At 42.8% G+C, this 13,040-nt stretch overlaps 2 protein-coding genes across 3 annotated transcripts; both read left to right on the top strand.

Annotated features, from left to right (window-relative positions):
- The first annotated feature begins 2,109 nt into the window (after positions 1-2,109).
- Positions 2,110-6,570, top strand: LOC306712625 (retinol dehydrogenase 13-like). The gene is made up of 7 exons (XM_079181999.1): positions 2,110-2,278; positions 3,695-3,813; positions 3,938-4,093; positions 4,204-4,308; positions 4,476-4,688; positions 4,833-4,934; positions 5,659-6,570. The coding sequence occupies exons 1-7, from the start codon at positions 2,214-2,216 to the stop codon at positions 5,970-5,972; spliced, it is 1,074 nt and encodes a 357-aa protein (XP_079038125.1). The 5' UTR covers positions 2,110-2,213; the 3' UTR covers positions 5,973-6,570.
- Positions 6,571-8,244: 1,674 nt separating this feature from the next.
- Positions 8,245-12,011, top strand: decr2 (2,4-dienoyl CoA reductase 2, peroxisomal). 2 transcript variants are annotated; one of them, XM_079182831.1, is made up of 10 exons: positions 8,245-8,410; positions 8,660-8,761; positions 8,898-8,966; positions 9,533-9,584; positions 9,680-9,815; positions 10,206-10,330; positions 10,618-10,711; positions 10,791-10,895; positions 11,250-11,502; positions 11,656-12,011. In XM_079182831.1, the coding sequence occupies exons 2-9, from the start codon at positions 8,661-8,663 to the stop codon at positions 11,468-11,470; spliced, it is 903 nt and encodes a 300-aa protein (XP_079038957.1). In that variant the 5' UTR covers positions 8,245-8,410; position 8,660; the 3' UTR covers positions 11,471-11,502; positions 11,656-12,011. The 2 variants fall into 2 exon arrangements, with proteins under 2 accessions (XP_079038957.1, XP_079038956.1); XM_079182830.1 differs by having other exon boundaries at positions 11,250-11,438.
- The last annotated feature ends 1,029 nt before the right edge of the window (positions 12,012-13,040 follow it).

Here is a 13,040-nt window from a genome sequence, read left to right on the forward strand (position 1 = left end):
CCTCCTGCCAGACACGTTTGCCAAGCAGAACGGATTGGATTGAGAAAGTATCGACAGAGATAACCTTAATGCATCATCAAATACCACTGATCAGATGGGTTGAAGGCTGAAGATCCCTATGAAGGGATATTTTACTTGTCTTGATCTCCCCTCACACACTCAAACCTCAGTCACATATATTACATTTGAGCAACTTCTTTTTATTCCTTTGAGTTATTGGTTTTACGTCAATGCATATACCTTCTTCTGCTTCCTCTGTTCTCCAAGCCCAGATTTACATTGAAGAGATGCAGGTCCGGCTCATGCTGAGAAGAGTGAAAGATAAACTGTTTTCAAGCTGTCCAGATCACAGGGGGGGGGGAGAGAATGAAGCCTAAGAGGAAAAAACAGTCAGTAAAGGGGAATATGATCTTCCATGTCTCCTGAAACAAGATAATTTGACTCTGATCCCTTTGTTTTAGTTGGGCAGATTGAATACATCTTCAACGACTCTTTGAGACATTCAGGTGTCTCACACGGAAGAGTGAGGCCAACAGGCAGCGAGGCGAAGAGTTCCCTTGAGGTCATCTTGGAAACAGAGCCCGTCATAAATCACAGTGAAGGTCAAAGCTCTGTGGGCTGCCAGCAGAGAGCATGGAGGGTCAAAACACACCGGGGACCCACACCTCTGAGGTGTGAACAAATAGAGCAGGGCTGCTCCTCCCTCGCCTCCTCTCTCCTATTTTTTCAGGCACCAGACTCACGTCCTAGTTTTTACTTTTTATGTGTCACCTCAAGTTCTCTACATCTTGTCGCAAGAAGGTGGCCTTGTTTTTTCACTGTTCTCAAATGTATCTTCGTGCACATACTTTGTGTCCTAGCTGCTCTGCATCGTCATAGTGGAGGGATATTAACGCAGGGCCTCAAGCTTTGGTCTCTTAAAGAGCATGATAATTTGAAGAACACAAAAACTGTTTTTCTTGTTTCTTCCTAACTGTTGTGGATTGGAAGTCCAAGAACTTTAAAAACCATGAAAGTGTTTGCCTTAAACTGTCAGGGCACTCCACAAACCACACTTAATATGTCTGAGAGAGAGAAAGTATACAATTGTCTTAGGTGATTTCATCATGAGGAAAAGTGGGAGGGAGGTAGAATGTCTTGTGAATGAGTAGACGACCAGTACTTACTTTAAAAAACACTTTGGGCAGAAAAAATCTCAGGTACACTTTGAAAAGAAGAGAGATTTTTTTTTTTACTTTAGAGAACATGTGGAGTAACACGTATTGAACTCAAAATGATGCTGAATACACAGCTATACCCCAGCCCTCGCACCTCCAGGCATTATGGGGCGACTGTGGCTGAATGGAGAGCAGGGCCGTCTTTCAATCAGAGGATCGGCAGTTCAGGCTCCACTAGTCGCATGTCGATGTGTCCTTGAGCGAGACACTCAACCCCAAAATTGCTCCCGTTGCCTACGGTGTGATAGAATCTGAATTGTAAGTCGCTTTGGATAAAAGCGTCTGCTAAATGACTTTAATGTAATGTAATGCATTAGTGTGACCCTCCACAGCAGCGAGCAGACCATCTCATAGATGCCTCTTCCCTCTGCCTCATCCACTCAGTCTCACCTGGCTCCCCAAAAGATAGAACAGCAAAGTAATTTCACATTGTTTGTTTCCAATCCAAAAAAAGCAATTTATAACCACATCACTGTAAATCATATAATCCTTACCTTCTCCAGGGACTCAAAATCATCCCATAAGCCCCCAATTTTATTCTGTTCTCATGACATTTTTATTCCCAACATGTGATGGCAAGGACAAATGTAAATTAAATTGAGAGATTCCCTGAGTTAGCATCACTTTCATACATCTCAGGAGTAAAAGCAAACGTCAGAATTAATTGTAAAGATGTTTTTGAACAGAAAACACACAATACATTCTCTAGATATAAAATCACTCACATTATTACAGTACTTCTTATAACTGTGTCTGTTATTTACAAAATCAATGCAACAATGTTGCTAAAAAGTCGTTTATTGCTTGTTTTGGACGTACACTTCCTTCTGTACTTCATTTCCCACAATGCCATGGGGCTTTATGCTCTGTCGATGACGCTAAAAACATGCGCGCTTAACCTTGTGGCACTGGAGTATATTGTCAAACCAAATTGTGGAAACGGTGTTAGAACCAGCTTTTTTAAGCTATAAATGCCGTCCGCATTATTCGGAAGCCATGAGCAAATATGTTTTACCAGTCTCTTTTTTTGGAGCAGTGTTTGGAGCTGCTGCTTTACTGAAGTGAGTAGAGATATGCCCACTGTATCGTGATGTAACTGTGTGTTTTACACTTGCTTGTGTCACATTTGCCCGCTTATACATGTAACGTTACGCTGCTAGCGATACGTTCAGACGGGCCTGAATGTAATGTTTGTGTTGGTTGAAAGGTAGCCTAGTTATGTCAAGTTATTAAGGAAATAACATTGGTATTGAGCTTCGGGTTCTCATAGTGAGGAGACAGCACTTAACTACTAACTTACTGTACACAAGCCAGCACAACAAGCCCACAAAGTACAACCTCCATGGCTCCATGGCTGTATAACATTATTGTATTGTAATGAATAGATTGTAAAGGTGACATTCTGTTCGCTCATTCAGTTATTAAGGCTAGTTGAACTTTAGGACATTCTTTGTTTAAGAACAGTGTAACAGTCATGACAATTATATTTATACAGCCCGATCAAACCCCTTAAACAGGGGTCAAAAATGGAAGAAACAAGTAAGAGCAACTGAGAAGGGATCCCTGGACAGACAGACTTGCAATAGATGTTGTGTGTGTACAGTATAGAATAGACTAACATAATACAATTGCACTATAGACAATCCATGTGACAACATGGTGAAGATATGGGAAATAGATGGATCCAGGAGGACGTCATGCAGCTTCCAGGTGTCGCCAAACAGCTAAACAGCTAGAGCCTGAGCCACACAACCTCCTCTCCACCACGTAACCTGAGAGGACATGCTACACAATCGTACAAGGAGCAAAACAGAACGTGTGAACAGTTGATTTCAAGTCAAGTCCTGGATTTAAGAGCTCAAAATACAAAAAGAATTCCTATTTTGTGTCACATGAGCTGTTTGGCCCCCACTCGTCCCCCTCTTTGTGCAATTTGTACAGTATTCCTATTCTGGGTTCTTAGATGTCCCAGAGATTGCTGGGTGATCAAACACAACATATATGCAACATATAAACACAAAACTAAAATAATGAAGGACTTAAAACTAGATTTTGACACAAGGAACCTTTTCATGCCTAAGCAATAAAGTCCATCAAGCCACACTGGTGTTTTCACTTATGTGACATCATGTGGTTACAAGCATAGCTCCACCTAACTAAGGCCCTTATTACATCAGTTCATCAGTATAATAATTATATATATATATACAGAGAGAATTTTTTTATTAAATAAAAATAATAAGATTAGCACAAACCAGTTCACACACAGTAAGCCTTGAGCTTTCTTTTGGGCCCTTGAAGTTCTGGGGCCGTGTTGCATTGGCCCGCTTTTCCCATTTGGCAATTGTTTTTGGCACAAGATATATAAAAAGTCCAGGTTCAGTTTTCAGGGAGAAATCCATGACGCCTGGTTGTGATGCTGAAATAGGAGGCGTGCTATTAAATAAGATGGCACTGAACTTCAATTCTTCTCATAGGAACCATGTGACAGGAGGCCGGTGTCCCAGTAAGGCCACCATCAATGGAAAGACTGTGGTTATAACAGGAGCCAACACAGGCATCGGGAAGGAGACTGCCCAAGAACTGGCCAAGAGAGGTGCGGAGAAAATAATTATAACTCTGAATTTAATGCAAAAAACCCCCAACACAAATTATAAAATCTTGAGCAGTTCTTCTGCGCTCAATGACACACTCCTTTCCCCCATTTCGGCATCTTTCAGGGGGTCGGATCATTATGGGATGTCGGGACATGGAGAAGTGCGAGGCAGCTGCAAAGGAAATAAGAGGGAAGACCCTGAATCCTCACGTTTACGCCTGTCACCTCGACCTGGCCTCCGTGAAATCCATTCGAGAGTTTGCAGAGAGAATCCAACGAGGTGAGAAAACAAAGCATGCCGCTGTGTCACTTCTCCACTTATGTGTTCAGTTACTGAAACAAAGCACACCCAGTAACAGCTTCTTAAATAACAAGTCCATTGTCTTGTAGAGGAGCAGCGTGTGGATGTACTCGTAAACAATGCCGGAGTCATGAGATGTCCAGCAGGGAAGACAGAAGATGGCTTCGACATGCAGTTTGGAGTTAACCACTTAGGTACCGACTTTAACTGAACAAACGGGCAAACGGAGACAGACGGGGGGGGGTGTCTGGGTTTTCTCAACTCTCTGTGACAAAATGTATCTAAACTATATTTTAATTCTAACAAAGCCTCGCTCTCCCCGTCCCTACCTGACCCCCCGGTGGTTTCTGTCTTCCTCCAGGCCACTTCTTGTTGACCAACCTTCTGCTGGATAAGTTGAAAGAGTCCGCCCCCAGCAGAGTGATCAACATGGCCTCGCTCGCCCACATCGTTGGAAAGATTGACTTCGAGGACTTGAACTGGGAGAAGAAGAAGTTTGATACCAAGCAGGCGTACTGTCAGAGCAAGCTTGCCAATGTTCTGTTCACCAGAGAGCTCGCCAAGCGATTACAAGGCAAGTCTACGGGCTGATGCTTATGTGGGCATGTGTGGGAGGGAGTACGGCCTATGTTCTTGTTTGTAATTGGCCAGTGGATATGTATTTTTAAACAATACTGTGTGTGTGTGTGTGTGTGTGTGTGTGTGTGTGTTTTAACAGGCACAGGAGTCACAGTGAACGCTGTGCACCCAGGCGTTGTTGCCACGGAGCTCGGGAGGCACACGGGTCTGCACCAATCCCGGTTCTCCAGCTCTGTGCTCAGTGAGTATCCGGCTTTCTTATTGGATTCTGAATTTAGAGAAATCAATAAATGCTTATATCCAATGCACATGGAACAATTAGCTCGGGCTGTATGAGCTCTGCTACATGGCATTGGTCTGCTCAGTGAGTTTTCTCTTCTACTCTACTAGGTCTGTGTAAATATAAAACATAAACTGACCGCATTTCTGTTCATAAAAAGTTTCCGATCCACATTTGAACTGCAAAAACATTCATTATAAAGTGTCTACATCACATCAACTAAGATTATATTACAGTTCAAATAAAACCTCTGAAATCAAAGTACACCAATGTTGTTGCTGATACGCGCTCTCGTTACTGTTTCAGTGATTGCACTCGTTCATTTTTTTTTATAGTGCAATGAGTTTTTTTTTTTTTTTTTAATACATGCACTCAAAGGTAATAAAAATCCTCTCCACAGGAGAACCGTGTTTGTTATTGTGATCATTTAAAAGATAATACAAATCCACAGAGTCAACGTGTGCCAGATTTGGATATGAACAAACAATAATTGTTGCACATTCATGTAAGCGTTTCATTTTGTCGTTGGACAACAACATGAATCCAGTAAGTTCCGGGATTGTTACTTGACATTTGCCAATAAATCTAATAGAGGAGAGGATCTGAAAGATGGTTCAAACATGGTATTCCTGCTGAGTTTAAACCAGCAAACCTGTGGTCCCCACCAACCCCCCCCCCCCTGCAGGTCCCTTTTTCTCCCTGTTGGTAAAGAGCCCAGAGCTGGGGGCCCAGCCCAGCGTCTACCTGGCAGTGTCCGAGGAGATGGAAGGGGTGACGGGGGGCTACTATGACGTGATGACAGAAAAGGAACCGGCGCCCCAAGCCCTGGACGAGGAGGCAGCTCGCAGGCTGTGGGAGGTCAGCAGCAGGCTGGTGGGTCTGGAGGAGAACGGACAATCCGACAAGTCAAACCCAGCAACAGAAGTCCAGAGCAAAGCTGCACAGACTGTCCACGAGCAGAGACACGGACAGAGTCCAGGACCAGCTGTGGGGCTGTAGGCCTGCTCTGGCCTCTGGGCCGGCAGGGGATAATGGACCTTTATAGCTTGAGCTGAGTCTCGCTCCATGAAACAATTAACTGTCCGAGTCATTTAGTCTGGTTGTCTGAATAAAGACAGTCTTTTGTACATGCCTTGATGTTCCTGCATCAGGATTCTTTAAAACATGTTCAACAAGCACTCTTTGACAAAGGACTCTTTTTTTTTTTTTTTTTAAAGCGAGACTTTGTATCATTTTTAAGAAAAAAGAGAAACTGTAATTTGTTAGAAACAAGTGTTAACACACTCACTTCAACACACTCGGGGGTTTTGCTGCTACAGCCTCACTTGGTCTGGTGTTACCAGCAGCTTATGGTGGCCAATGTTAGTTAACGTTCACAACCTTTTAATAGATATTGCTGCGTAACTACAGGAAGCTTATTAGTGCGGATGTAACCTCGCGTTAGTGAGTCACTTTGTTTGTTTTGTTGACTTCGTAACTCTTCTCCTCTTATGCTACTGTTGAACAAGGTTTTAGCCTTTACCAGTGAATAAGTTACTTCATCTTTCTTGAAGTTGCTTTGATTAATTCAAAAACCAAATGGGGAAAATGGTATAAACAGTGCTGCAAAAAGAAATAAACTAGTTTAATAACAGTAAAGAGGTAAAAATGAAACACCAAAGTCTGGTTTACATTGTGTCCTAAAACTGGAAGGGGCTTTGGAGAAACATCTAATCTGGTGGAAAAAAACAGAAAGGAAAGGAGGATTACCCTAAAAGCCACTAAAATCTTAAAATCTTAAAATCCCCACCGTAAAACAAGACTATTCAAGCTTTTTAAAATCTGTAAATCAAAATCTCTTGAGCCATTGTTGTTTTTATGCCCGCTGGAACATTTCACAGACAGTGTTTAACGTACTTTATCTACACAGACTCCAGGAAAACAAGTGAATCAAGTTTCAGTGATTTGAACCATATATGTATATTTATTATATATTATATATGATTTACAGAGAGAGGCATTCTCTTGCATGTTTACTGTAGGTACTTATTGAGAGCACTGCGAATAGTTTTATCAGTGGATTAAAGCAGAAGATACAAATGGCGCCATCTGGCTGTTGGCATCAAATTACAGACTCGTATTATATTTTTGACATTTTTCGTACAGGTCATGTGTACACAACTGCTGACCATTTATCCCGATTTGTTTCAAGTTTGTGAATGTTTTCTTTCATCTTGGAATCCTTTTTATTTAGTTAATAGAACTTGATAAGAAAGTTAGTTTGGTAATCCATCTGAAACATCTGCTTTTCAAGATGATTTGTATTAATGTTGCATGGTAATTCAGTGCAGTGTAACTACCCCTACATACATGATATAACGTTTACCATTAAAACAAGACAATGCAAATTAATTTTCATCACAAAGTGGGTGATTTGCATAATATATTATACTAGAATAATAGAAACTAATATTAAGAAAGTAGACAAACACCTCCCAAACATAATATATTTATATACATACTTATATATAAGTATATATAAGTATATAGCTATACTTTGAAAAAGGTCAGAACACTGGAAGGTCGTCTGAGGTAAACCCACCCTGTTAAAACCTTCTGTGGTGTTAAAAGCATCCACTATCATCTCCTCTAATCTTCTACTGTTCTGCTTTTGCTGTTTACTCCGGCCTCTTGAAAAACAAATCAAGTTACTAAAGCACTCATCTTGCAATTCTGATACTCTCAGACCTCTCAGTGCACAGACGGGTATCCATCCCAACAACATATGTGAGGGATCCATTGCACAGGGCTCTTCCCAACAGTAAATCCCAGAGTACAGATCAATAAGGGCCACTCTCAGACTAATGCACCACTGATCAGCATCAGCCCTGAAACCGTAAACCACGGATCGTTCATTTCAGTGTTGGTTTACCGGTGGACTCCCTCGCTGGTGCCATCCTAGAGGATGATGTTATTGTAGATGAGCAACAGACTCACCGGGTTCTCCTTTGCGCTCCAGCTTGGCAAAGACCTTTACAGCCTCTCTAGCAAGATGCTTTCCGATATAGTTTGAATCAAATCAACCCTGACCTCTAAAGTCCAGTGCTCACAGTGTTTTATTTGTATTATTTGTATTTATTGTATTTTTTTTAACCCCAATTCATGCATATACTTCCTGTAATAACATATTCTGTATTAAATAACCGAGAATAAGTTAGGATTGCAAGATAGTTGTGCTCTTGAACGCACCTCGACCGGACTTCATTGCCCATCATGCATCGCTCAAGGATGGCGAAAAAGTTAGCGTCCAAGGTACAAATAGTTCCTGCTGAAAAGACACAAGTAGCGGGTTGAGGCATAAATGTGAAGTGGCCTTTCCCGAGTTAGTTAGTTGCTTCGTGTGGAAGTCGTGTTTCACCAAAGAGCAGCTGGACGACAGAACTCGTTTTACCCAGAAGGTAACGTGACAGTAGCGAGCTCTCGTTAACTTACGCGTCAACTGAACTTCTCTGCGCAATCCTGAGAGTTAAAGGCAAACCTGACAACAACTATTAGCTTCACCAAACTGCTGCAGAGCACCATTGTAACTTAAGGTGTTTCTGTTATGTTGTGCACCGCCTGCATTCACAGACCATGTCATTTTACTGCATTGTGATTACGGTTAATGCCACTTTGATTGCATCTAATTAACGCGCATTATTCACCAGCATGGCAGAGCCACAGAGAAAAGGAGAGCTGCTGCCCGAAGATGTTGGCACCGATGACTGCCTGGCTTCATACACACACATCTACAGTCCGGATCTGCTGAAGTACGTGTGGAAGCATATATGCTTTTAAATGTAGTTCCCATTGCCTGGTGTGATGTTAGAGGGAAACAAGTGTTGTTGATATGCTTGCTACTGCAATAACAGTAGTGACCTTTTGAGGGTTTGCTTTATTTTTCAGGGATCAGGTTGCTTTTATTACAGGTGGTGGATCTGGCATTGGACTCAGGATAGCCGAAATCTTCATGAGGTGAGAGGATCAACCTGCCTGTTTCTCTGTAGGTGCACTTTAAACCTTCTGGTTTTGTTATCTGACGGTCAGACTTCCATCATTCCGCTTGTGTGACAAAGTTGAAATAGTTCAATAATTGACTCATGTGGCACAAATGGATGATTTTCAGCATGATGACCAGCAGCACACACTTGTTATTGCATCTGTTGTTGTCCTGGCTGTCTAGTTAGCCTCCAGTCAGATTAACCCCGACATGAAGCTACTGCTCTTGACTTGAACATTCATGTTCTAATCAACACAATACAGCCTTTGGTCATTAATATTGTTATTGGGGCGGTTGTGGCTCAGTGGTAGAGCGTCAATCGGCGGTTCGATCCCCGGCTCCGCCAGGCCCATGTGTCCTTGGGCAAGACACTTAACCCCAAAATTGCTCCCGCAAGCTGTGCCTGCGGTGTGAATCGTTAAATAGAGTCCTGATGGGCCGGTGGCACCTTGCGTGGTGTAGTGTTACTGCGCTTTACATGGTCAGAAGACTAGCACTCTCCAAGTACAGTCCATTTAACCATTTCTTTCCTTTCCTTCAGGCATGGCTGCGACACAGTGATTGCAAGCAGGAACTTGGACAAGCTCAAAGAGGTGATTCTTCTTGCATCATTTCCACAATCCTAAAATGATATCCCTTACGCCTGGATGTAGATAATAATGCATTGGCCTTAATAATGTCTGCCTAGGCCGCTAAAAAGCTGTCTGCAGCGTCCGGACGCCGCTGCCTGCCCATGTGTCTGGATGTGAGGCAGCCTGAGAGCATCGCAGCTGCCGTGGACGAGACGCTGAAAGAGTTGGGACGCGTAGACATCCTCATTAACAGTATGTGACCTCTTAGTAACGAGCCGGGGGAAAAAAAGTGTTATTGTGCAGATGATCACTGCGTTTGTGGTGGGAGCACACAGTCTCTCACCCTCACACTCTTTTGTCAGTGTACAATGCATCCCGCCAACATGGGCGCAAATACATTTTAAGGTGTCTGTAAGCGTGAATATGCACACGTGTACTTTTGAACACAAGGTCGAGTGTGAAAGATTTTAGTTTAATCATCAACTTCCCCTTTGCTGTATCTGTCTTTATCTTCTATCTTTGCACCCTAGTCCCATCTACAAACTGCTAACGTCACTACGTAACATCTGTACGTGTTAACATCGTTAATGTATTTATAGCTTTAATGGCTTCGGTTTAAGTCACGGTGGCTGTTGTTGACAGATGCTGCTGGAAACTTCCTCTGCCCGGCTAGTTCGCTCTCCTTCAATGCCTTCAAGACGGTAATGGAGATCGACACCATGGGTACATTCAACACCAGCAAGGTGGTTTATGAGAAGTGGTTCCAGGTAAAGTACATTTCCTGTCTCAGGAGCTACAGTATGCGTTTATTATGACCTCATTGCGCTGAAATCACGGTAATACTGTATCTTAGGGAACACAACTAGGTTATTAATGAATAATTTTCAATAAGATTCACTCTCTGCAGTTCACTCTGGTCACCACAAGAGGCCAGTAAAGATCAGAGATTACTGAATACCTCGACTCTAAAGGGGATTTAAACTGCTGCTTCTGCACTATTAAGCAGATTAGATTGTTCAGCCATTGCATTATTTTCCATCATTTTTGTATGCAGGCTCATGGTGGCAACATAGTAAACATCTCTGCAACACTTGGATACAGGGGACAGGGCCTCCAGGTGCATGCCGGCTCTGCCAAGGCTGCAAATGGTGAGAGCTTTCTTGCCGTTATTGCAATTAAATATCAAAATTAGAATCGGTGACTCAGTGTTGCCTCTGCTGTCCCCAGATGCCATGACTAAGCACCTGGCTGTGGAGTGGGGGCCCAGTGGGGTGAGAGTCAACACTGTGGCTCCAGGTCCTGTCTCTGGCACGGAGGGCTTCCGCAGACTGGGTAAAGATTCAACTAAATATTTGTTGTCGTTTCGTATCTTTTTATTACAAACAACGGTTTGATCTCTGTACAGTAAGAAACAAATGCATAACCCTCACAAACAGATGGGAGGTTGTCCAGAAACGTACCTTTTTTAGGCTATTGTTATCGGCTGATAATACCAAAGTCACAAATTGAATAGTTAATAGTGTTAAATAACATAAAGTTATGTTCCATTCAAAAGGAACAAAAGGAATCATATTTGGAACATGACAGGTGGAGCTGATGAAGCTTGTCTTAATTTGACAGGCCTGTAGGGGTCCGCCATAAAAAGCGTAACGGGATGTATTTTCTTTTTACTTTGAATGCCTTCAGGTGGTCCCAGAGGGGAGGCTGCTGGTGCGTTCCAGTCCATTCCTTTGCAGCGAGCCGGCAACAAGACGGAGATGGCCCACTGCACTCTTTTCTTGGCCAGCCGGGCCTCCTCCTATGTAACCGGAGCCATCCTGGTGGCGGACGGCGGATCGTGGCTGACCTCGGCCAACGACGTCTCCATGCTGCTGGGTATAGCCTCCTCTAAATCTGCTAAACTCTGAACAGGGGCTCTTTTGTCCTCCTCCTGACCCAGGTGTGTAGGAGGAGGGACAGCTGGAGGTCCATGGTGGTTGTGCTCTGCGTTGTTGTTTCTGTTTTTTAGAGAGTTAAAGTCAAATTGTTTAAATGACGGGAAAACAGTATAACCTATATTAATTTTGATTTTGTCTCTCTGATTTTCTTTCAGGTTATTGGTCATCTGAAAAGAAAATAGACAAGTAAATGCTGAAAACAAAAGAGTAATTAAGGCCATCTGTAGAACGGATCATGCTCCAGTATTTGTGGTTTATCTCACCCACTGCTGCTCCAAGAGTGTATTACTAAGTGGCAGGAGGAGTTGAACACTAACATACTGTATACCTACTGTATTGTATGTGTTTACAATCTTAGTAATAAATCAATTTATATAACAATTTGGGGATTTTTCACCCATTACACTGCTGTGTATTGTCATCATGCATTTCATGTATAATGATGTTTATTACATGCCATTTAATGTGATTGTTGAGTACCTCTGATTTATTAATAAAACAGTTGCAAGTAATTTGTTTTTTTTTTGCTAATGTACGAACATTGTCTGTCTTGTCCTCTGGTTGCTGTTCACCTGGCAGAAGGATGCGTTTCCCTTTTTAATCTCTGAGGCTTAGACTGTACCTGTAGAGAGGAGCGGACTGTTAGTAATGCAAATCCAGTAGATTTAATCAGTGGTTCCCCACCTACCTAGGGGTTGGGACCCCACATCTGAGGGTTTTTTTCTTGTGACTTATACTAATGTTGATTATGTTCTGAAGGATTAAATGAACAAAATGAGATGCAGCAATTGCAAACCTGAAGAGAAAACAACCTCTGCAGGTCAGATGGGGGCGCCAAAACATTACAATTGCAACCACTCAACAGTCACTATTTCATAAAAATAATAAACATCTGTCCACTTGAGCTCTCCAACTATTTCATATTGTTAAATGTTTTTTTTATATATCAACTGTGGAATAGTTATGCTTAAAGAAACGGTCCCTTGCTGAAATGTCATTGAGCAGTTGAGTGCTCCTCTATGTCAGACCTTGAACTGTAACCTGTGTGAAGGGCTGCTTATACTTAAAACGTGTCTACACGAGTGCAGGACATTGTTTTGAATCCAACACCAACACTAGGACCGCTCGATAGCCGATCTGAAGCCCGATACTGCGGGGTGTTTTGTACGCTTGCGTGAAACGTCAGCGCTGTGTATGCGGCTGGAGGAGGAGGAGGAGGAGGAGGAGGATGATGGGACGCTGCTGATGCTGATGCGAGAGCTTTCTGTAATCAACATAGGTGGACTGACTGCCAAATGATGGAGCTTTTTTGCTCTTATTTCATCCCCCTTTTTGTTTCACCACTGGCTTCGAGGAGGGACGCTGTGGCTGAAGTGTTTTCGAGACGAGGACGATAGAAGCATCTGCAGAGGTTTCGTCTCGTCACTCGTGTGGCCTGTCTGCTGACGGACACACAGGTGGATTGCCGCTTTGAAAACGGGTGTCGAAATGAAGACATAACCGTGGACTATCACGGAGGCGACAGTGTCCGTAGTTTCGT

The sequence above is a fragment of the Pholis gunnellus genome (assembly GCF_910591455.1).
Source record: "Pholis gunnellus genome assembly, chromosome: 21".
NCBI lineage: Eukaryota > Metazoa > Chordata > Actinopteri > Perciformes > Pholidae > Pholis > Pholis gunnellus.